At 40.9% G+C, this 23,116-nt stretch overlaps 1 protein-coding gene across 3 annotated transcripts in view; it reads left to right on the forward strand.

Annotated features, from left to right (window-relative positions):
• Positions 1-23,116, forward strand: part of HTR4 (5-hydroxytryptamine receptor 4) — a 637,984-nt gene that overhangs the window by 370,415 nt on the left and 244,453 nt on the right. For all 3 annotated transcript variants that reach the window (XM_089671102.1, XM_089671101.1, XM_089671103.1), the window contains one exon: positions 8,055-8,255. In XM_089671102.1, coding sequence (XP_089527228.1) covers positions 8,055-8,255 — 201 coding nt within the window. The remainder of the gene's footprint in view (positions 1-8,054; positions 8,256-23,116) is intronic.

Consider the following 23,116-nt stretch of genomic DNA (forward strand, 5'->3'; position numbering starts at 1 on the left):
GTTCTAATAAATAAATGTAAATGAATAAAACAGAGTATATAAAACTTTATGAAGAGAGGGGTACTAAAATGACCTATCTAGTATCAATAAAACAGTTAATGTCTAATTCCACATTATGTCCCAAAGGGGACAAAGATCTAAGCTCATAGATCCATTTTGTTTCAAGCTTCGAAACCTCTCTTGTTCTGTGATTACCTCTCCAGTTATGTTTAATGATATCTATGCCCATAAATGTAAGACTCTCTGGATTCCTATGGTGAAAATACCTGTAATGCTTGGACAACGCATGTTCTTTAAAACCTTTCTTGATGTTATATAAATGCTCTCTCAGATGATCTCTAAGTCTTCTAGTTGTCCTACCTACGTACTGCTTTTTACATGGGCATTCCAGCAGGTATACCGCATGGGTGCTATTGCATGTGATTAATGAGTCAATATCGTAAGATTTACCTGTAGTGATTGAAGTGAATATTTCTTTTTTGGCTTTCCGGATACCATTACATGTACACATGACACATTTATTACAAGGATAAAATGCTTTTAAGCCGTAAGAAAAAGTAATGTTCTGTGGTGGGTCTATTACATTAAGAGCTATAAAATGCCGTAATGAAGGTGCTTTCCGAAAAACAAGTTCGAGTCTGTCAGGAAGGGTGTTCCCCAATATTGGATCATTTTTTAGAACACCCCAATTTTTCTTAAGGATTTTTGAGATGTCTTTATGCTGTATTGAATAATTAGTTATAAAAGGGCACACCTTGGGTACCCTTTCTTTTTTACTGGTGGAAAGTAATTCAGAGCTATCTATAACCGCCATCTCATTAATTCCCTCTTCTAAGGAGACAGTATCATATCCTTTTTCTATAAACCTCTCCTTTAGGATGTTAGCTTGTGAGTAAAAATCTTCCAAATTAGACATTAACTGTTTTATTGATACTAGATAGGTCATTTCAGTACCCCTCTCTTCATAAAGTTTTATATACTCTGTTTCATTCATTTACATTTATTTATTAGAACATATATGACGGTTCACAACCGTATAATGTTATTTTAGGTCAATCTTAGTCTTTTACAATGTCCTGCCATCTTTTACCCCTTTTTTTTGGTGTGTTCTATTCTATTTATCACATCAGAGCAGGGGTGGACTGAGAACTCATGGGGCCCCCAGGCAATAGGGGATCATGGGGCCCCTGTGTCCTTGCCCAAACTCAAAAAAGCCTATGAAAAGGGTACCAGTGGCATCTCATGGGGCCCCCTACTGACTCCGGGCCCTCGGGCAGTGCCCGAGTTTCCAAATGGTCAGTGCGCCCCAGCATCAGAGTACTATTGATATATTTTTCACCAACCCATTGTTTAACCCTCAGAATATTTTAGTTTTGGATTTTTTAACTTTTTACCATTTTTAAAAAAATATTTTTTTGGTATATCCTATTCTATACGTTTCTAAATGCTGTTTTATTGTCATGTAGTCTAGTATTTAGACCATGTTTTAATACATAACCAATACAGGATTCATGTGTCTTATATTCATTCCTTTGTAACACTGATATTGCTTTATTTTACCCTTTTAATGTGCATTGGATACTTTATTATTTATTTATATGTTATTATGTAAGTTGGGACATTCGTCTAGAGAACAGTGGTTTTTGAATATTATATTTTTGACATATACCCTGATCTTTCTCTTCTCACATAAATTATATTATCCCTTTCAGTCATATTTTATTAATATTTTTGATATTGCAATTTTCATTCATTTTTCCCTAATACTTTTACTCTATGTTTGTGGCCCACAATAAGATGGCGCCTGTTTTCATGACCTTTTCTTTTCCCCTCTAGTAATATATGGTTGAAGATAGCTGTTTTTAACTAACTTTTTTTAAGGATTTTTCATTAATATTGACACCTATATACCACATTTATCATGGGTGATAATCCGATTGTAATATTCTAATCGATTCCCATTTTATCATTTTCTAAGGAGCCCGTGGTCTCTTCATGTCATTGCTGCTGACAGTCATTTGAGCTCCCTTAAATTGGCGCCCACCCCACGCATGCGCAGATCGATTTTCCCTGTGATCGCGGATGTAGTACGTGTGCGCGGGACTTCCGCAAAATGGCGCCCTCTTCGCGCATGCGCAGTTCGTTTTCCGCATTGCGGTACTCATAATGAGTATTCGCATGCGGTTATAAATAGATCATAACATCAGGGACAAGGCTATCCCTTTGACAACGTGTTTTTACACGAAACGCGTCAGGTTTTAGCCCTGTCTCACTGACTTTTCTCACTGAGGTTACACGTGGACCCAGTGGTTACTTTTGGTACTGTTTTCTTATATTTGAATTTTGGAATATTCCCTGCTATTTTTTTACAGATATCTGCTTTTATGTACATTTATTGATTTTTATGGATTTTCATGACAGACTTTATGTCATTGTCATTTAATGATTTTACCAATTTGTAATAAACATACTACACTATTTTAAACCTTTGTTTTGGTGGCGTTATCATTTTTGAGCCACCTTAAGGTTGTAATAATATCCCCTGGTGTGGATCACCAAAATAGCTGAAGCTGCTCAAGGAATCATCCTCTTGATCATCCTAACGTAATTTTGATCCACTACGTGGTTTGGAGAGTTACCTGATGTGTGTGAACCATTGGTGCCCCCCTCTACCCCTATGATGACCAGATCCTGGATGACTGCGAGGACCCTAAGTGTGATTTGATATTCACTATATGCGTATAAACCTTGTGCTTCTGGTAAGTCCAAGCATACTTCATTTACATCACAAAAGAAGTCACCTGCATCTTATCTGGTTCTCACTGTTAATATCTGCACTTCTGAGCATATTGATTTTTGATTTCATCCATTCACCATTTTACTAGACTGATAGATTTTATCATTATAAGTTGCACTTGTGTTTATTTTGATGAAGTTGATGACCAGGAGTCATTTTTACTTTCACTATTTCTCTTGATATTCTATTTCATATGCTTTTTTGCATTTTATGAAAGTTTCTACCATCAATTTGTGTTTTAACTACCATTTTTTACTATTATTTTACACAAGGGGCACTGATAGGATTGCAAAATACCTAGGGCACCTTTGGGCACCCTAAAATAAGTAATAATGTAAACTGTAGGTGTGGCCAGATTGCATTAAAGGTGGAAGGAGTTTAAAGAGGCATAGATAAATAAATTATCATTGGGTATACAGTAGGTTATGCAGCACACATATGCCACGTATGTAACTTATACCCATACAATATGCTTTAACTGCTGTGCCACAGGCATGCCTCTTCCAGATTTGTAGAAACCTCAGCACACTCATTTTTTTTTACATGAAACACATTGCATATGCATTTGTGCATGCTAAAATTAAAGAGAGCTAACACTTAAAGCCCTACCTTAAAGAAGAAATTCATTAAAATAGTCATGGACTGCTTAACAATCAGCGATTTTTTGAGAAGATTAACACTTTGATCAGACTATAGTGTATATAGTGCAGAGGTTTGTAACACACAAAGTGCAGGGGTCAGGGGTTTGCAATACAAAGAATGCATGGGGTCAGGAGTTTGTAAAGAACAAGGTGCGACGGTTGGGAGTACATAACGTATAGAATGCTAGGTTTAGGAATACATAATGCATAGAGTGCAGGGGTCAAGAGTATTTAAGGTATAGAGTTTAGGAGTCAGGGGTACATAATGCACATTATGCAGGTGTCACACATGTGTAACACACAGAGTTTGTGGGTCAGGAATGTGACAAGGATAGGGTGCAGGGGTCAAGAGTGTATAACATACAATGTCAGGTGTGTAACACAAGAGTGTGTAGGCGAAGGAAGCATAAGGCACAGATTTCAGGAGTGGTACGTATTGCACAGAGTACAGGGGGTGGACGTATATAATGCACAGGGTACAGGGCTTAGGAATGTATATTGAGAAGATTTTAGGGGTTGGGGGTATGTAATGCAGAGAGTGTAGGGGTCAGCAGTGTATAGCACAGAGTACAGGGTTCGGGAGTGGAGTGGGAGTTTATGTGTCACGGGTGTGTAATGCAAAGAGTGTGAAGGTCAACAGCATGCAACACACAGAGTGTAGAGTTCAGGGATATGTAACACATACAGCGATCAGGGTAGTACAAAATTATCCTCACATGCAATCGCCCCCCACTTTCCCATCTCAGCAACCGCCCCCCCCCAAAAAAAAGCTAACCCCCTCAAGCACAAATTCCTTCTGCAAACCACAGTTTTCCAAAACATGCAAAAATGTTTCTCCCTCCCAGTACAAATCCCCCTTACATGGCTGAAATCCCCCATCCCAGCACAGATCTGTGTCCTCTTCCTAAATCCCCTGCACTATAAAAACAAGGATTATTCAGAGCATATTTGAAAGCCCTTATAATGCAAGCAGTTGAAAAAAACACAAATAAATGATGTAGGTAGGTACATTGTAAATATGTTTTACCAAGAAAATTGTTGAGTCTTCTGCACTTGTGCAATAGGTTCAGTCAGTTAAACAGAGGTGATTTATTACTGACCATTCCCAACCAGGATTCTATGGAACCCTATGGTTCCTCTAGAGATTTCTCCTTGGGCTGTGGCTGATTGCCTTCCCATTTGGTGGTGTCTGTATAGTTACAGGGGCAATGCCACTTGGCAATGTCAGCAGCAATGATCTTTTTTAGGATGTCTGCGGGGGGTGACAACCTTACCACTGACTCCTGATTTATTGGTTTTAGCAGGGATTCCTCTACCCCTGAAAATTATTTCAAGGGTTCCTCTTGAGCAAAAAGGTTGAGAAAGGCTGATTTAGACAGTTCTTGCAGAAGTAGTGTAATTTTTTCATGAGCAGAAAGGCAAAGCCTTCATCTATATGTTCTACAACTGCTTAATTCTTAGTGCAGTAATTACCAGCCTGGAACTGAAGGTACACACAGCCATACTTCTTCCCTATCAAAAGCCAGTTTTCATCTGTGGCTATCTAGGTTTATGACAGGAATAGCTAAAGAGCATTTAGTACAGTGGATGGTTTCTTATTACTGTGATTTAGACAACTAGCCAGGCTTTGCTAAGATCATCTTTACAGTGCGGCATTGAAGAAGCTGAAGATGTATCTTTTCTTTATGTTTCCTGAACCACAAAGCGCCTTCTCCTCCACAGAGAACCAACCACTAATTAAAGCCAAGAAGAGTGCTGTCATAATCTTAGAGTCTCATTAAACAGGGACCTGACCCTGTCTGTAATTCTAGATAAATATATCAGGGAAATTAGCCTGTTGCTGCTTTTTCTTTCAACTAATTCTTCTAAGTTTGTCACCTGTCAGGATTCTAGGAATGAACATAATGAATCTGTGATCTCTTAAGAGAGGAAAGTAAAAGCTCAAATGTTTATCGTTACAGATGTCCTGGAAGTATTGTGCAATGAGCTAGACTATTAATTATTAATAATAAAAGCTGAAGGCTACATCTGTTGAAGAAAAAGTTTGCAATGTTGAAGGCTGATATATAAAATGTAATTTAATCTAGTTATGCGTTCATTAAAATATACATCTGTCATGGTTTTTCATTTATCCAGGTCATGGAATAGTTAACAGTAGTTAGTCACATTCAGCTGGACTTGTTTTATAATGTTGAACATGTTTCACCTTTCATCCAAGTGATTTGCTTGGTCTGGACTAAGGAAGGAAGTTTGGTAAACTGAGGACAGATGAATGTGATGAACTATTACTAGGTATAATTATATATGCTTTTACAAATAACTAGTAAAAGCACTAGTTCTTCTATGTAAAAGGTACAGAGAAGAACTCATCACTTTTGACCTGGGAGGCAAACACACCAACTAGACCAGGGATTCTCAACCAGGGTTCCATGGAACCCTAAGGTTCCTCCAGAGGTTGTTAGAGAGAGGAAGGGATATAATACACAAAGTGCCAACATCCAGGGGGGGAAAAGTCCTCTTTTTTGGTGGGATTTTAATGGCACAATTTACTTGTATGATAAATTTCAACAATTCAAAAAAGATTTTTTATAAAACCAGTATGAAATTTTATTTTGACAATCTTCAAAAAGAATTGTAAAGCTACAATACATATTGCAGTGGTGTCATCAGAGATGGTGTTGCAAATCTAATCATGGATCATGCATGGTTTGCACTTGGCGCATTTTGAGATCAACAAAAATCTCTTCTTCAGAAGTGCTCAAGAAGGCATGACGTCTATAACAAACATATATATATATATATATATATATACCTGAGGCAATCAAATTATTGTAAACAATTTTATACTTTACAATATGGTTATACACTTACATGACTCCATGTGAGATAAAAACCGCAGTATAAAAAATGCTCGTAGTGGCTCGTATTGAGTTTAGAAGAGATTATGGGTATTAGACACTGTAGTGGGTGGTTGCAGATGCAGGATTTGGGGCTGTTCCCACACCTGCAACCACCTGCAGCCAAAACACGCTGCTCTGTAGAGACTGTACAGGGAACAGTAGGACAGAAGACAGGGGGTCAGAGGACAGGAGTTGGCAGGACAGAGGATAGTAGGTCGGTAGGGAACAGGACAGTGTACTAGAGTCAGTGGGATATAGAGCAGTGTACAGAGTTCTTGACTCTGCTCAGATCAATGTCACACCACCTTCTTTCAGGTGGGCATGATCCAAGAGGTGGGGCGCATCCCCATCACTCCCACTCAAACAGCAATATCTAGGAGGCTCTGCCCCAGGGATTTTCCTTTATACCTGCAGGAGAGTGCCTGAAAAACTGCTGAGGGAGCAAGGTGAGGGGAGATACAAGGGCAGAGATTTCAGTACCGAAGAGCGGACAGTGGGCAGCCATCCCTAATAATGAGATACAGTTATCCGCAATGTCCCATTCATGGCTCTGATTTCCAGGACGCAGCATGGGAAAGAGCATAGCGAGAACAGCAGCTTACTAGAATTCATGCTTGTCCAGGGGCATCCATGACACTTGGCAAGAATAGGCAGTGAGGGCTGAAAGAGCAGCTTCTTTTGGCTCCACAACAATGACTGGGCCTGGAGCAGTTGTCCCTTTTTGCCCCTTGAGCCAAGCATTTGCAGCTTAGTGTACACTTTTGGCATGATTTTGTGCGAGACCAAAGTAATTCCCAAGTTCAACTTCATTCCTGCCTAGCCAGTCAAGATGGCCAAAGACTTTAGGAGATCAGGAGAAGATAGAAACACTGGAAATGGGGCAACAAGGGAAGCACCACTGTTGCAATGCAGGAGAAAGGCACTTTGAAAATGAAGTCTGCCATAATGTATAAATATATTAACCATACTTGCAGATTATGGCAATTGCTCCTGGAGGCTGAAAAATTCCTAAGCTGTTTAGTTTTTTACTACAAGGTCCATTTTAAGATATTGATGCCCAATTCATGTGCCATTTTTTGCCGAAACTCCCAAACTAAAACAACCTTATCAAGCTTAAAAAGCAAACAATGTACTTACTGTAACAAAGCTAGATTTTCCATGTAACTACTGCTAAATCAAACTTTATTTGTATTCAGATATTATATGTTTCTAAAAAAAAAAAAATTCACCTTTAAAGTATCTTTTAAAATTACCCACAACAAAGGGTCATGCATGCATTGGATATCATTTATGGATTTAGAGACCCCAATGGGGAATACAACTTATAGATCTCTGCACTAGACTAAGACCTTATGGGCCCATTCATATCTAGGCACATTTAATGCACAGATGTGAAAGAGTAAAATATCTACTTGAAATTCACTTTCATGCAGTAAAATAAATGTGTTCTAGTGCAGAAAAAGAAACAAGTGTGATCAGACCCTAAACATCTTTCTGAATGCCACATTATTCATAAGGAGAATCCAGCAGTTAAGGCCAGTCTGATTAGAGCCACAGTGGAAGGCTAGAAATTTGACATTCTTTGCACCACTGCAGTCCCTGATTGTTAAAAGCATCCACAAAAGTTACAGAATCGCATTTATCCATAACAGATTTGCTTTGCTTGGACATAATTAGTCTGATATTGTGTGTAACATAGTGTATTTTAATTTTCAGGAAAATTAAAACCAATTACTTCATTGTGTCACTTGCATTTGCTGACTTACTGGTGTCAGTATTAGTGATGCCATTTGGAGCCATTGAGTTAATCCAAGACAAGTGGATTTATGGGGAGATGTTCTGCTTGGTACGGACGTCACTTGATGTTCTTCTAACCACAGCTTCTATCCTGCACCTTTGCTGTATTTCACTAGACAGGTATGTGCCATGAATGACTACAGCTAACTTAGAATAAAATGAATGTAATGCTAAAGTTGTCGATGTGAAACATAGAATCTTTAAATGGCCTGTAGGCCAACTGTCTGCAATACATTATATATTGTACGTTTAGTGCCTAAAAGTCTTCTTTTATCTATACCGTTTGTTTGAGGGTTTTTTTAACCTTTCCGGCTCTGTGAAATGTTTTACAATTCTAATTTTAAAATTCCGTTCAGTCTCTATGGTAACATGGATCTTTTCCGTATATATGTTAAAACAGCAGAAAATGGTTAGGTGTCTGAAATGCAATTTATTTTTGGATCTGACTGTCATCATTTATAAAAACTGAAGAGTGAAATTTTTTTTTCATTATTTGTCATTTACCAGTCAATATATGTCCTATTTATTTATATTTTAGGCAAAAATAGGAATATAATAATATACTGTACATGAGAAACACTAATTGACCCTACTTCTGCCTCTTCAGTTCTACACGATAAAGACAGTAGCATTTCATAGCAGAGACTAGAGAAGAATGAATTACCATAAGGACTGAAAATAGGAGCTTCCACAATGGGCAGCATACAGAATACCAAATGCTCATGAGTAAGAGGAAGGGAAAGGAAAGGGGAAAAGTCCAGGGCTGTAAGGACTGCAGTATTAATACTTATGTTCTGACTACAACCTGTGTAACATTATTTTGCTGTAGACAGCATACAACATGCTGGAACCTTGTATAATCTTGTGATAGGCGTGTTAAGTTTAACGTGTAGGGCAGGCCATACATGATTAATTTTTTCTGTTCAACTGGTGGGTTGAATGAAAAAGGTTAAGCGATTCCCCCTGCCTTTCCCGCCAACAGAATACATTGATCAGTGTTGCCAGCTGTAGCCGGCGGCACTGATCATTGGGAAAAAAATTACAGGCTGCTTGTATCACATGTTAATCTACTGTATCTAACCAGCTAGCACATACCTGGATTGAAATTTGCTAAAAGTAAAGTTCAAATTGGTTTGTGTAAACCTTTTATATGATAATTTTAAGGAAATTGGGATTAACCTTTAAATCCACGCAGCAGTAAAATAAGACGTTGAGGCTCTAGATTTTAAATTTTGCTAATCATCTTGCAGTATATGTCAAAAAGAGTTCCTACTTGAGCAGGGGTGGACTGACAACTCATGGGGCCCCCGGGCAATAGGGGATCATGGGGCCCCTGTGTCCTTGCCCAAACTCAAAAAAGTCTATGAAAAAGGTACCAGGGGCATCTCATGGGGCCCCCTATTGACCCCGGGCCCTCGGGCAGTGCCCGAGTTTCCAAATGGTCAATCCGCCCCTGTACTTGAGTAATTATGAGTATTATTATTGTTAAAATGCATCTGCTCCCTTTAAACTTATGAAACAAGCTATAAAAGTGGACAAATGATAAAAGTATGTAGGTCTGTATTTTACTAATAATGCAGTATTGTCTATTTATTTTTAATTATAGTATACCTTATAATGTGGTTTTCATTAAAAAATTACATATTTTTTATTTTTATTACTTTTATTTATTTATTTTTTATTTATATTTATTTTAATAACATCCCAAAATACGATGTAGTGCTTGTTAAAAACAATTTTTCACATGTATTTTTTTCTGAAGTTTAGGCTGCCTTTTTCTTAAAATGCTAGTTACCTGGCATATTTTTCAGTGCAAGTTATATTTAAAGAAAAAAAATCATACTACAGCACTTCAAAAGGCGTGAAATTTGGATGTTATAGTTGACATTAAAAAATCCTTCTGTGTTTTACCTTCTGATGGATTTGTAGTACATCTTTCTGTTGATGGCATTTATTTACCAGTCTGCTTCAGAGATCGGTAAATGCATGTCATCATGTGACATTTACACACCAGTTATTGACTACCCCTCTTTGCCAATCTGACATCATTGGATAGAGACTTGACACTTAAAGTTAGGGTTCAGACTTAGAAATATTCGTGCTAAAAGGTCTCTTAAAGACGCTGGCAGATGTGAAAATTGTTGGCTTCCCCGCTAAACTAAAAATAAGAGACAGGAATGACCCATGTTTACTGCACAGCTTCACATTCAAAACAGCCTAACATGTAGCAAAGTTTAATTCCTCTCTGCTTTGATCAAACCCTTAATTACTTTTCTATCTTTCTACTGGAAAGGTATAAATGTTACTCTGATGGAGAACATGATGGAACTGGCACAAAACAACTATTGCTGAGTGTTATTACAAACCTTATAGTGAGAGAGCGGCTGAGCTTGGTTTTGTCGCAATGACTTTTGAATTGTTATAATTGAAATCTCCTCTATTGTACAGGCTATGCCAAAGATGATATTTATCTCACACAATGCAAGAGCCCTTTAGATCCAGCTGTCGGCACACAGAGAGCTCTCGTGGTACTGACCTCACTCTGTATTTTTCCCTGCAAGCTTTTATGCCAGCACTCTCTGATCTATCCTTTTCTGTTCTCTAGACATAAAAAAAGGAAAGCAACTTTTTAATGGGCAATAGAGGTGCATGGCTACGTATTAGAAATAGATACTCGGTCCCAGGTTTGTCTGGGTTGCACATAGAAACCAGTCAGATTTCACAACTTAAAATTAAAAAAACTCCACTCACTTATTATAAAAACAACATAACCCAATACCAAATGGCGCAGCTGCACTATAATCCCCAATGTAAAGATGACAAAATGAATTAAAATTAAAGTGTTTCTAAAGCCATAAGAGTAAAATCAGTCTGTTTATGCAGTAAAGCCTGCTTGTTATACCCACTGTGGAACCTTAGGGGTTAATCTTCCTCATTGTGTAAAAAGGCTGTTTGATCCTGTCTTCTCTGATCCTCCCTTCCTTCTAATGTCCCCAGTCCCTCTCCTGATAGAACAGAGCCTTGGGGGCATGCTTTACATGCTCAGTTTGGTGTGTATTGCTAGAGGATTTTAGTATGTTTGTAGATTTTGTTCGTTTTTTCTCTATGGAGAGTGCATATGAGCAGCACAGGGCCAACCGGCACTGTGCAGACAGAGGGATAGGTATCCTGTAGCCTTATAGGACAAGCAGGGGAGAAACTTCTACAAGGTTTAAGCAGTGCTCTTCTGGACACGGATAAAAGTCACAAAACTGTTACATACTGCTGATGAGAAAAGGTATTTAGCAGTTTATATTTACTAAAATAATTGCATTTCCATGTTCTATGTACTGTGGGAGACCAGATATAGTGAATGCAGGGTCCTGGGCTTAGTAACACTTTAAATAACTATAAATGTAAACAACAATAAGGGAATATAAACACTACAAAATAAAAACAAATCACATCCATAGTTAGATACAAATATAAACCATATAAATGTATCTAAAAGTCTTTAAAGAAAGTCCACCACACCACTGTTTATTTTTCTCAACTAAATCCTGTGCCAGCACCACCAAGATCCACACCACTGTGAAAAATGCTCACATGCCGACATTCCTGTGACCTTTATTTGAAAGGGCAAATAGCACTTTGTAATGTAAATATTCATCCAAGCGTCCTGGTAATCTGTATTATCTCATCCATATCCACTTGCTGTAACCTCCTCTGATTAAATATATGACACTAACCAGAGAAAAATGTCTTATGGTATACTAAGTTTATTCATATATAAAATGTATATAAAATATATGAATAAACTTACTACACTATAAGACATTTCTCTCTGGTTGGTGTCATGTATTTAATGGGAGAGGGAGGTTCCAGCAAGTGGATAAGGAGGAGATAATACAGATGGTCAGGACACTTGGATAAATATTCACATTACAAAGCGCTTTTTGACCCTTACTTAATTAAGGGTTACAGGTGGGTCGGTGAGTGAGCATTTTTCACAGAAGTGTGGATCTTGGTGGCACTGGCACAGGATTTAGTTGAGAAACACAGAAGATATCTTGCATAGTGGTGCAGTGGACTTTCTTTAGAGACTTTTATATACATTTATATGGTTTATATTTGTATCCAACTATGGATGTGATTATGTTTTAATTTTGTAGTGCCTATGGTCAGGATCAGGGGTGGACTGACAACTCATGGGGCCCCCGGGCAATAGGAAATCATGGGGCCCCTGTGTGCTTGCCCACACTCAAACCACACCCAAAAAAGCCTATGAAAGGTACCAGGGGCATCCCATGGGGCCCCTTACTGACCCCGGGCCCTTGGGCAGTACCCGAGTGGCTAAATGGTCAGTCCGCCCCTGGTCAGGATCTACGCAGGAGCCTGGACTAGCATCTGGCTCAGCTTCTCAACAAGCCGCTGAGAGACTGAGTCAACCGCTCCCACCCCCTTCTCAGCCCAGTGCTCCAGTGAGCACTGGGGGGAAACAAAGCAGACAGCGGTGACTGACCGTCACCACTCTCTGCTCAGAGAGGCAGAGAGAACTGAGTGATCAGCAGTGTCTGATTGCACAATTCTCACCCTCAGAGCCAGTGGGGGACAGATGCAGCATAAAACCAATGCTGCATCCACCTAGGTATGTCTGATTTAAAAAAAAAAAAGAAAAACCATACTTCTCTTTTAATATGCATGAAATTACTATTGAATTTTTATTAAATTGTTTTCTTTATTTATTTTTGCAGTAGAAATTGATATATTAGTTATATATTATTTTTTGTTTATTTTGAGATTTCACAACTTATTTTTCTTCCAGGTTAGGAAAAAAATTCTAGTAGATCCAATCTATTAAAAAGTTAAACAAAGTTAGTAATGATAGAAAGCAAGAAAAAGTATTTTTTATAATTTTTTTGTTGACAAGGAGGATTTTTATTTTATATCATAGAAGTGACCGTGCTGTCTCTTCTGTCACAGATGTCAGCACTTAGTTATATTAGTGTACACTGAGATGAGCTTGCACAGCTCAGTGCAGTCTTGGCATGATTCTGTGCCAGTATAAAGCAACTCCTGCACATGTATGAGCGTTATGTCATCTGGACCCAGCCAATCAAAGGGTTGAATACTCTGAGCCTGGAAGAAGACTGGGAGAAGATAGAAGCACTGGAGACACAGGGAAGCACTGACATAACAGTGTTGGAAGGGATTGTATTATTAGGTAAGCCTGCCATAATATACAAATATGCTGTGCATACATGCACGGTAAAGCAAAAACTTCCTGGGGCCAAACATTTTAAATTTGTTTTGGAGGTTTTCTTCTGCCCTAATAGTAAACAACATGAACATTTGTATTCTGCACACAGAAAATAACAGGTATTATACACTGCTCAAAAACATAAAGGAACACTTTGAAAACATATCACATCCCAATGGGGAAAAATATAATGCTAGATATCTATACTGATATGGACTGGGTAATGTGTTAGGAACATAAGGATGCCCTATCATTTGATAGAAATGAAAATTATCAACCTACAGAGGACTGAATTCATAGACACTCCGAAAATCAAAGTGAAAAAATGATGCAGCAGGCTAGTCCATTTTGCTGAAGTTTAATTGCAGCAACTCAAAATGGTACTCAGTAGTTTGTATGGCCCCAACGTGCTTGTATGCATGCCTGACAAAATCAGGGCATGCTCCTAATGAGACGACAGATGGTGTCCTGGGGTATTTCCTCCCAGATCTGGACCAGGGCATCACTGAGCTCATGGACAGCCTGAGGTGCAACTTGGCAGCATCAGATGGACATAAATATGATATCCCAGAGGTGTTCTACTGGATTTAGGTCAGGCGAGCATGGGGGCCATTCAATCATATCAATTCCTTCATCCTTCAGGAACTGCCTGCATACTCACACCACACAAGGCCTGGCATTGTCATGCACCAGGAGGAACCCAGGACCAACTGCACCAGCGTAGGGTCTGACAATGGGTCCAAGGTTTTCATCCCGATACCTAATGGCAGTCAGGGTGCCATTGTCTAGCTTGTAGAGGTCTATACGTCCCTCCATGGATATGCCTTCCAAGACTATCACTGACCCACTACCAACAGTCATGCTGAACAATGTTACAGGCAGTATAATGTTCTCCATGGCTTCTTCAGACCTTTTCACATTTATCACATGTGCTCAGGGTGAACCTGCTCTCTTCTGAGAAAAGCACAGGGCGCCAGTGGCAGATCTGCCAATTCTGATGTTCAATAGCAAATGCCAATAAGCTCTATGGTGCTGGGCATTGAGCACAGGACCCACTAGAGGACAACGGGCCCTCAGGCCACCCTCATGAAGTCTGTTTCTGATTCTTTGGTTAGAGACCGTCACACCAGTGTTCATTTTGTAGGGCTCTGGCAGTGATCATCCTGTTCCTCCTTATACAAAGGAGCAGATACACAAATTGCACAATAGCACTTTAATATTGAATTATACATGCAATATTTATTACCATATACTGATTGATTGACATCATACAGTGATTATTGTTATTTATTTATTATTTGCATATTGCACAATTTTGCACGTATGGCACTTTATTCCTATTGTGCACAGTCTATATACATATATAGATAAGTATATCATTTGAGAAAGTGCTGCACTCTTTGGTTTTTAGATACTGCTCCTGCTGATGGGTTAAGGACTTTCTACAGCCCCATCCACCTCTCCTAGAGTAACTACCTGTCTCCTGGACTCTCCTCCATGCTCTTGAGACTGTGCTGGGAGACACAGCAAACCTGGTAATGGCACGTATTGATGTGCCATCCTGGAGGAGTTGGATTGTCTGCAACCTCAAGGTATCACCTCATGCTACCAGTAATGACACTGAACCTAGCCAAATGCAAAACTATTTAAAAACAGTCAGAAAAAATGAGTAGGGAAAAAAATGTCAGTGGCCTCCACCTGTGAAAAAATTCCTGTTTTGGGGTCATCTCATTGCTGCACCTGTTGTTAATTTCATTACCACCAAAGCAGCTGAAATGATTAACAACCCCCTCTGCTACTTAACTGACCAGATCAATATCCCAGGAGTTTAATTGACTTGATGCTATACTCTGATTAAAAAGTGTTCCTTTATTTTTTTTGAGTAGTGTATATATTTATACATTTTTGCAGAAAATAAAAAATGTAATATTTTAGATGTTAAATGAAAGGTTGACTGTAGTAAAATACTTTTGATAAATTGTACATTTACATAAAAAAAAAGAGGCAGGATGAAGAAATGTTGGTTCTAAAAGAGGGACATTCTTTTCAAAGGAGGGCTGGGAATGGGAGGTAAGGGGGTGGTTACAACTTTGTGGCTCCCTGCCTCCCATCATTTCTGTTTTGTGTTAACATAGTAAGTTATATGACATTTCAGCAGTTCCTGTCAGGGCAAATTAATCCAGCTGTGTTCTGTCTTCACCTGCCGCAACAGAACTCTACAACAGGTCACTATTATAGGTGATTTCTTGCTGCAGAGTTGCACAGGGGGAGGTAAATCAGGTTTCATATATGTTTTCAAAAAATATAATGATAATTGATTTAAAAAAATTTCCTCCCCAGAGATTTACTAAAATCGGTACCACGTAATAATATACACAGAATCTTGTGCAGCTGTGCATGGTAACAAATCAGCCTCTAACTTTCTAACCTACAAGCTGATTGGCTACCCTTGCACAGCTGCTTCAGATTCTGCATGATCCAGTTTTATTAAATCTCCCTCTATGTTAATAATAATACACTAAAACTCAACATTGACTGTACAATATTTGTAATGTTTCCTTTTGGTTTACCAAAAATAAGTTATATGAGGACCTACATAGACTACCTATCTAGACTATCCAGTCAACTGGTAGTCAACTGGTATCCAATCAGGCAGGTACTGTCACTATAGAGTTGGTAAATTTATACAGTAAAATGTAGATGGTGGCCCTAAAGAAGACTATATATTCATATTGTAACCTGTGTGGTATGGTTTACAAATTGTTATTTCCTTAACAATTCACTTAAATTTAAGCATATCATTCTACTATGTTACATAAAAATTTTGTTTATGTGATATCCTTATAATCAAAATATGTTGTTGGTTATATTCCAAGGTAAATATCTGTGCAAATTACATATAGTTGTTCTGGAAAAATATTTTTTCTATTTTTTTCGCTATTTCTTCCTAATATTAGTAAATAAAATACATATATTTAAATCTTCGATCAAATAAAGCCCCATCTGCCCCCCCCCCCCAAAAAAAATGAAGGAGTACCTGGAAAAGCTAAAAGGTATACGTTATGAAGCTGAAACAGGTCTAAAATTAAAATGCCTGAGGGACTGAAGTGGCTAAAGCTGAACTTCAGGCAAACAGCTAAAAACACAAATTAAATTCATATAGTACATATGGCAGCTGTTTTTTTACATCTTATTATTTTATTACTTTATTCACATTTTTGTTTTACACTATAAAAACTAGTGCATGAATTACATTGATTGAGCAGACAGTTTCCAGTCTGTGGACTAAGATTTCTAATGTTTGTGAATGACAGCACTGCACTAATAATTATTTTTTGACATTCAGGAACACTACAGTACTTTTTAAGCTTCATGCACACCAAAAGCTAAAAACTGCTAGAAAAAAATCACTGGATAAAAAAAAGTAACCTCAGCATTAAGAAGAGGGCCGCCAACATCCTTAACATCCAGTGAACTGCTGGTTGTTAAGGAGTGGACCGATAAGCTGGCGGCTGCAACTTTAACAATGGATGAGTCATCAGCTGTCAGCGGGGAACTGAACGTAAGCAAAACAATTGCCAACAAAAAAAATTGAGAAAAAAAAACAGACTGGGGGCCTCCCAATCCATACCAGGCCCTTTCAGTCTTGTATGGATTTTAAGGAGAACCCTGCACCAAAATTTAAAAAAAGAACAGCGTGAGGTCCCTCCCTATACCAGACCCTTATCTGAGAATTCAGCCTGGCAAGACTGAACCATACCAGGCCATGCGCTCTCAATATGGGTGGGGGGGGGTGATTTGCATTCCCTCCCAAAGCACCTTGTCCCCATGTTGATGAGGACAAGGAACCAGTCAGAATGTGGAAGCCCCCACATCCCACCCCCCCCCATGTGAATGTGTATGGGGTTCATAGTACCTCTACTGATTCACCAAAAAAGTGGTAAAAGTGAGTAGAAACACAAAAACAGTTTTTGACAAGTCTTTTATTTAAAAAAATTAAAAATTGTCCCCCAGTGTAGATCCAATGTCAATCACGATGAACGCTGGCCACCGACCTGAGCCCAAAAAGAAACAGGTCTTCACCCGGCAAAGGCTCCCACTGAATGAAAGCCACCTCCTGCCGCTAAATAAGCTAAGGGCGGGGCTACCCTTGACATCACTGGGTGGCTCCGCCCCCTTGTGAATTCATCAACCCAGCATGCACTAGTGACATCATCACCAGTAGCCCTGCCCCATAGCTTATTAAGCAGTGAGAGGCAGCAGAGCTGTCATTCAGCAGGAGCCTTCGTTAGGTGTGGACCTCTTTTTTTTTTGTTTGGGTCGGTGCTGGCATCCCCATACTCATTCACATGGGGGGGGGGGGCAGGATCTCTGGGCAAAGGGGCTTCCAGATTCTGATTAGTCACTCCCCGAACCACCACAACCACCGGGCCAGGGTTGTGGGGAAGAGGCCCTTGTTCTCATCAACATGGGGACAAGATTCTTTTGGAGAGTCAAAAACACCCCCCCATGTTGAGGGCATGTGGCCTGGTATGGTTCATGAGTGGGAAAGCTTGCTCGTCCCCCACCCTTTCCTTGCCTGCCAGGCTGCCTGCTTGGATAAGGGTCTGGTATGGATTTTGGAGGGATACCACTCTGTTTTTTTAAAAAAAATTGGTGTGATGTTCCCCTTAAAATTCATACCAGACCTCAAGCATGCTGGTTATTTCTCAATCATTTATTGCTGGCAATTTTTTTTTGTATTCAGCTGTCAACAGGGCCAACTTGACGGCCCACTCCTTAACAACCAGCTATTAATTGGTAGTTAAGGATGCCGGCAGACACTGCTTAGAAAAACAAGACACTGTGCATCAGCGTTTAGGAGAGTTTAGCAGCTGCCAATGCATTCTGGAGCAGCAGCGTTTTGGCAGAAAAAACACTGCTGTTCCAGATTGCACTGGCAGTGGCCACTAACCTCTATCTCCCCTATCAGCATCCCTCTCCCACCCCTAATCTAAACTCTGCTGTCCAGGGACTGCAAGAAGTTGATACAATGTCAAATTCAGGTACATACACTGTTTACATGGATGTATTTAGTAGCATAACTATAGGGTCTGTAGGGGTTGCAATTGCGACTCGGCCCAATGCTGCAGGGGGCCTGTGCGGCTCCCTTGTCACACTTGCCTACATCAGGATAAGAAGGGCAGTGAGGCGGTATATAGAAGAAGAAATTCCATCCATTTTCCTTCTGGCTCCTGTAGGAGCCAGGAGAAAAAATGGAGAAGATCTGTTCTTCTATATGTCACCCCGCCGCCCCTCCAATCCAGCCTTGTGCTAGCTATTTCCAGCAGGCGTGAGCCACCATGGGACTTACCAAGAAACAAGCAGTCAACTAGGACTGCCAGCACCGCCTCCCAACTCCACCCCCCTTACTTCAGCTCCCACTTCTTGCCTTATGGCTGCTCCTGATGCCGGGTAAAGTAAGAGAATTTCTCCCTGCCCTCAGGCCACTCCCCCCCCCCCAGTAACCTGCACATTCTCTGTGACAGCAGATTCCTTAGTTGAATACATAGCGCCCAGCATCTGAGTGAGTGTAGTGTGTCCAGGTGTCTTACTGTCACACTTTCCCCCATCATACTGCCTCCCTCCTTTCACACTGCCCCCCTCCATCACACTGCCCCCCCATCATACTGCCCACTTCCTTCACATTTCCCCGTCATACTGCCCCCCTCCATCACACGGCCCCCATCATATTGCCCCCCTCCATCACACTGCCCCCCCATGATACTGCCCCCCTCCATCACACGGCCCCCATCATACTGCCTCCCTTCTGTCACACTGCCCCCCTTCCATCACACTGCCCCCCATCATACTGCCCACCTCCTTCACATTTCCCCCATCATACTGCCCCCCTCCATCACACGGCCCCCATCATACTGCCCCCCTCCTGTCACACTTCCCCCCTCCTGTAACATTGCCCCCCCGATTCTGTCACACTGCCCCCTCTTGTAACACTGCCCCCCATTCTGTCACACTGCCCACTCCTGTCACACTGCCCCCCCATTCTGTCACACTGCCCACTCTTGTCACACTGCCCCCCTCATGTCACATTTCCCCTCCTGTAACACTGTCCCCCCATTCTGTCACACTTCCCACTCTTGTCACACTGCCCCCCTCATGTCACACTTCCCCCTCCTGTAACACTGCCCCCCCCCATTCTGTCACACTGCCCATTCGTGTCACACTGCCCCCCTCATGTCACACTTCCCCCTCCTGTAACAATGCCCTCCTCTTCTGTCACACGGTCCCCCCCTTCTGTCACAGTGCCCCCTCTTCTGTCACACTACCCCCCTTCTGTCACAGTGCCCCCCCTTCTGTCACAGTGCCCCCTCTTCTGTCACACTGCCCCCTCCTGTCACAAAGCCCTCCTCTTCTGTCACACTACCCCCGCTTCTGTCACAGTGCTCCCCTTCTGTCACAGTGCCCCCCCCTTCTGTCACAGTGCCCCCCCCTTCTGTCACAGTGCCCCCTCTTCTGTCACACTGCCCCCTCCTGTCACAGTGCCCCCCCCCTTCTGTCAAACTGCCTCCCCTTCTGTCACAGTGCCCCCTCTTCTGTTACACTGCCCCCCTCCTGTCACAATGCTCCCTTTCATGGCACACTGCTCCCCTCCTGTCACACTGCCGAGGTACCCTTCCTAGAAGTTTTTTGTAAACTTTCTTTTATTTTCATCTGGCAATCTGACTAGTAAGTCTGTTATTTTTTGTTAACAGAGCAAGCTCTCCTACAGACTGATTATAAAGGGTTAACTGGAGTTTGGCTTCAGTTTGTTAGTGTATTTAAATTTTCTACTGCATTTAACACTTCTTTCCCCTCAGATTGAACATGCCCCCTGTGCTCCTTTATCCAGAGCAGGGGCACTCTAATACAGGAAGCGTGTTACAGTGTGTGGCGGGTTTGGCTGGAGGATGATGGGGATGGGGGGTGGCAAAATGCACCTTGAACCTGTGTAGACAAAAATACTTGCACGGGTCCTGTATCCAGATTACTTGTTTCCTGCTGCCCCTGTCTGCTCCCCGGTCCCTCCCCCACAAAGCTGACTGCTGACTGCTGCGAGCAGGGTAAGGGGCTGGTAAATATGTGATTTACTGCAGAGATGGAGATTGAGGGCTGGGTTCTCAATCTCCTTTCCCTGTCTCAAAGGTGAAATATCAGAGGTCTGTTTAGAACCCTGACATCTCAGCAGAAGCCCCCCAACGGGGCTCCTATAAAATTGTAAAAAAAAATGATGAAGAGTAAAATTATAAAAAAAAAGTGAAATAGTAAAAAAAATTGAAAAATTAAAATAACAAAAATTTAAAATGATTGACAGCATCTGCTGCCCTACTGACCCCCTCTCCACTGCCCTCCTGAGCACATCCACTGCATTACTAACAGAATCCAGTACCATTCTGATACCATCCACTACTCTACTGTCTGACACTATTCACAGTCCTACTGACACCACTGATGGAACTACCAGGGTTGCAAGGGTCACACTTGTAACTGGGCCCTGGCATTCTGCCACCGTGGTGGGGGGGGGGGGGGGCAAGATGGCAGGAATGGGCCCACTGCAGAACATGTGAATGGGATCCACTGCAGGACTGTAATAAAAGGCCCCACAATGGAAGTAAAGGGTTCTGGGATCAGTGGGAAGGGCTCCAGGCTTGGAGAGAAGGGCCAGGCTGGGGGGCTCTTCATGGTTTCTTGCACCAGGGCCCTGAAGGGTTCTAGTTACATCTCTGGATGTATTTATTTACAGGGCAATAATAATCTGTGTCTTTTATATCTGGAATTCAGTTTCAGCCTGGGTGCACACTTCTGCGGTGAGACATATTGCATGTGGTTCGCAAATCACATGTGAATTTTGTGCGGTGCGATTTGAGCCATACATTTTGTATGGCTCAAATCGCTCTGCATCAGCACCAAAAAGGTGCAGGACCCTTTTTTTGGTTCACACTAGAATCGGATCACATGCATATTTACACCTATGCGATCCGATTCTGCACATCACACCGCGTTTTGTGGACAGATTTTGGGGGTGTTGTTAACATACACACCTGCAGCGATTTGCATGAATGGGGTGCAATTGTGATGCGTTCTGGAATTCGCACAGAAAAAATTGCACTACAAATACCAATATTTTTCTCAAGCATTTTGGCAAAAAAAACCCCAAACAAAACAACAGCCACAGCAGCATTTTTTCTTTATCCTTAACCACTTCCCATCCAGCCCACGTATATAAACTGCCAGATGGGAGCAGTGCAGGGCAGGGGCGGACTGACCATTTGGAAACTCGGGCACTGCCCGAGGGCCCAGGGTCAGTAGGGGGCCCCATGAGATGCCCTGGTACCTTTTTCATAGGCTTTTTTGAGTTTGGGCAAGGACACAGGGGCCCCATGATCCCCTATTGCCCGGGGGCCCCATGTGTTGTCAGTCCGCCCCTGGTGCAGGGGCAGGTGGCCGTTTATAAACGGCCTCCCATCCCCCTGCTTGTGCATGCTCCCTGGGAGCACGCAGCACCGTGATTGGTGCCCGCTGTGTCCTCCGAACACAACGGAACACTTTTCGTTGTACGGGACCTCTGTGTGAGGTCCCGATCATGTGATCACTGATTGGCCAATCAGTGATCACATGAAGAGTAGTAAGCAAGATGTCACTTCTGACATCATTGCTTACTACGTGTGAAATCTGTGAATGATCACAGAGATCACATGGTACAGGGCCATTCACAACAGCCTTGTACCATGTGACAAGCTGTGACCAATCACAGCTCTCACAGTATTTCTCAATGGCTGCAGGAATGGTGAAGGCGAAATGATTGCTCTTACAGCCTTTATGGGTGTAAAAGTAATCAGTGTAAAAAAAAAAAATCTTCATCACCCCCCACAAGTAGTACAGTGTCACTATGGTGATACTGTACTGCTAGTGTGACAGTATGTTAATAAATAAATAATATATAAAAATAAAAATGTTTTTAAACAAATTATCATTTTTGGTTATAAAATAATTTGGGTTATTTTTTTTACTAAAAAGATAGCTGAATACAGTTTGGCCAAGATTTATGAAGAAAGATTATTCATTTGCAAAATTTAATAAGAAAAACACTTTTTTTCAAAATGCTTGGACTTTTTCATTTATATAGCCTGGGAAGGAAGTGGTTAAAGACTCCTAACTGTGCGGGCAAAAAAAAAAAATTACATTTGAAAGTCACTTTTCCTGTTTCTCTTTGTGACTTTATTTCATTACTAGATGACTGATAGAAAACTCTTCCATCACTTTGTTAATTATGGAAACAACATCTTGCGCTTTGGCTTTTCCAGCCTGCAGCTCATTTCCCCATATCATCCTGCAAGGGCACAGAAATCAAATATGCTCAGCTCATGAGGATTTTTCAAAATGTTACTTTGTAGTGATAATGGAACAAGGTGCACAGGGGTGGCTGATGTAGCAAGTTTTACCGAGCTTCTTCCAGGTCCTATGGCTGAAATCATAGATGATTTATTATTACTGTTATATTATTACACGGGAGAAATATTTCTCCTGCTGTTCTGATTTACATGCTGATACAATCTGACAGACCACAAGTGACATTTTCTAATGTGTAGTTATCAATCTAATTTTGTATTCAAAAAGTGCATATATTTCAGTACACCTCTGTTTTTTCTAGTTATTACTTAGAAATGTAAAATGTTTATTGCTTTGGTGTACTTTTAAGTTAACA

The sequence above is a fragment of the Staurois parvus genome, unplaced genomic scaffold (genome assembly GCF_062004578.1).
Source record: "Staurois parvus isolate SC_StPar_1 unplaced genomic scaffold, SC_StPar_1.0 ptg000099l, whole genome shotgun sequence".
Classification (NCBI taxonomy): domain Eukaryota; kingdom Metazoa; phylum Chordata; class Amphibia; order Anura; family Ranidae; genus Staurois; species Staurois parvus.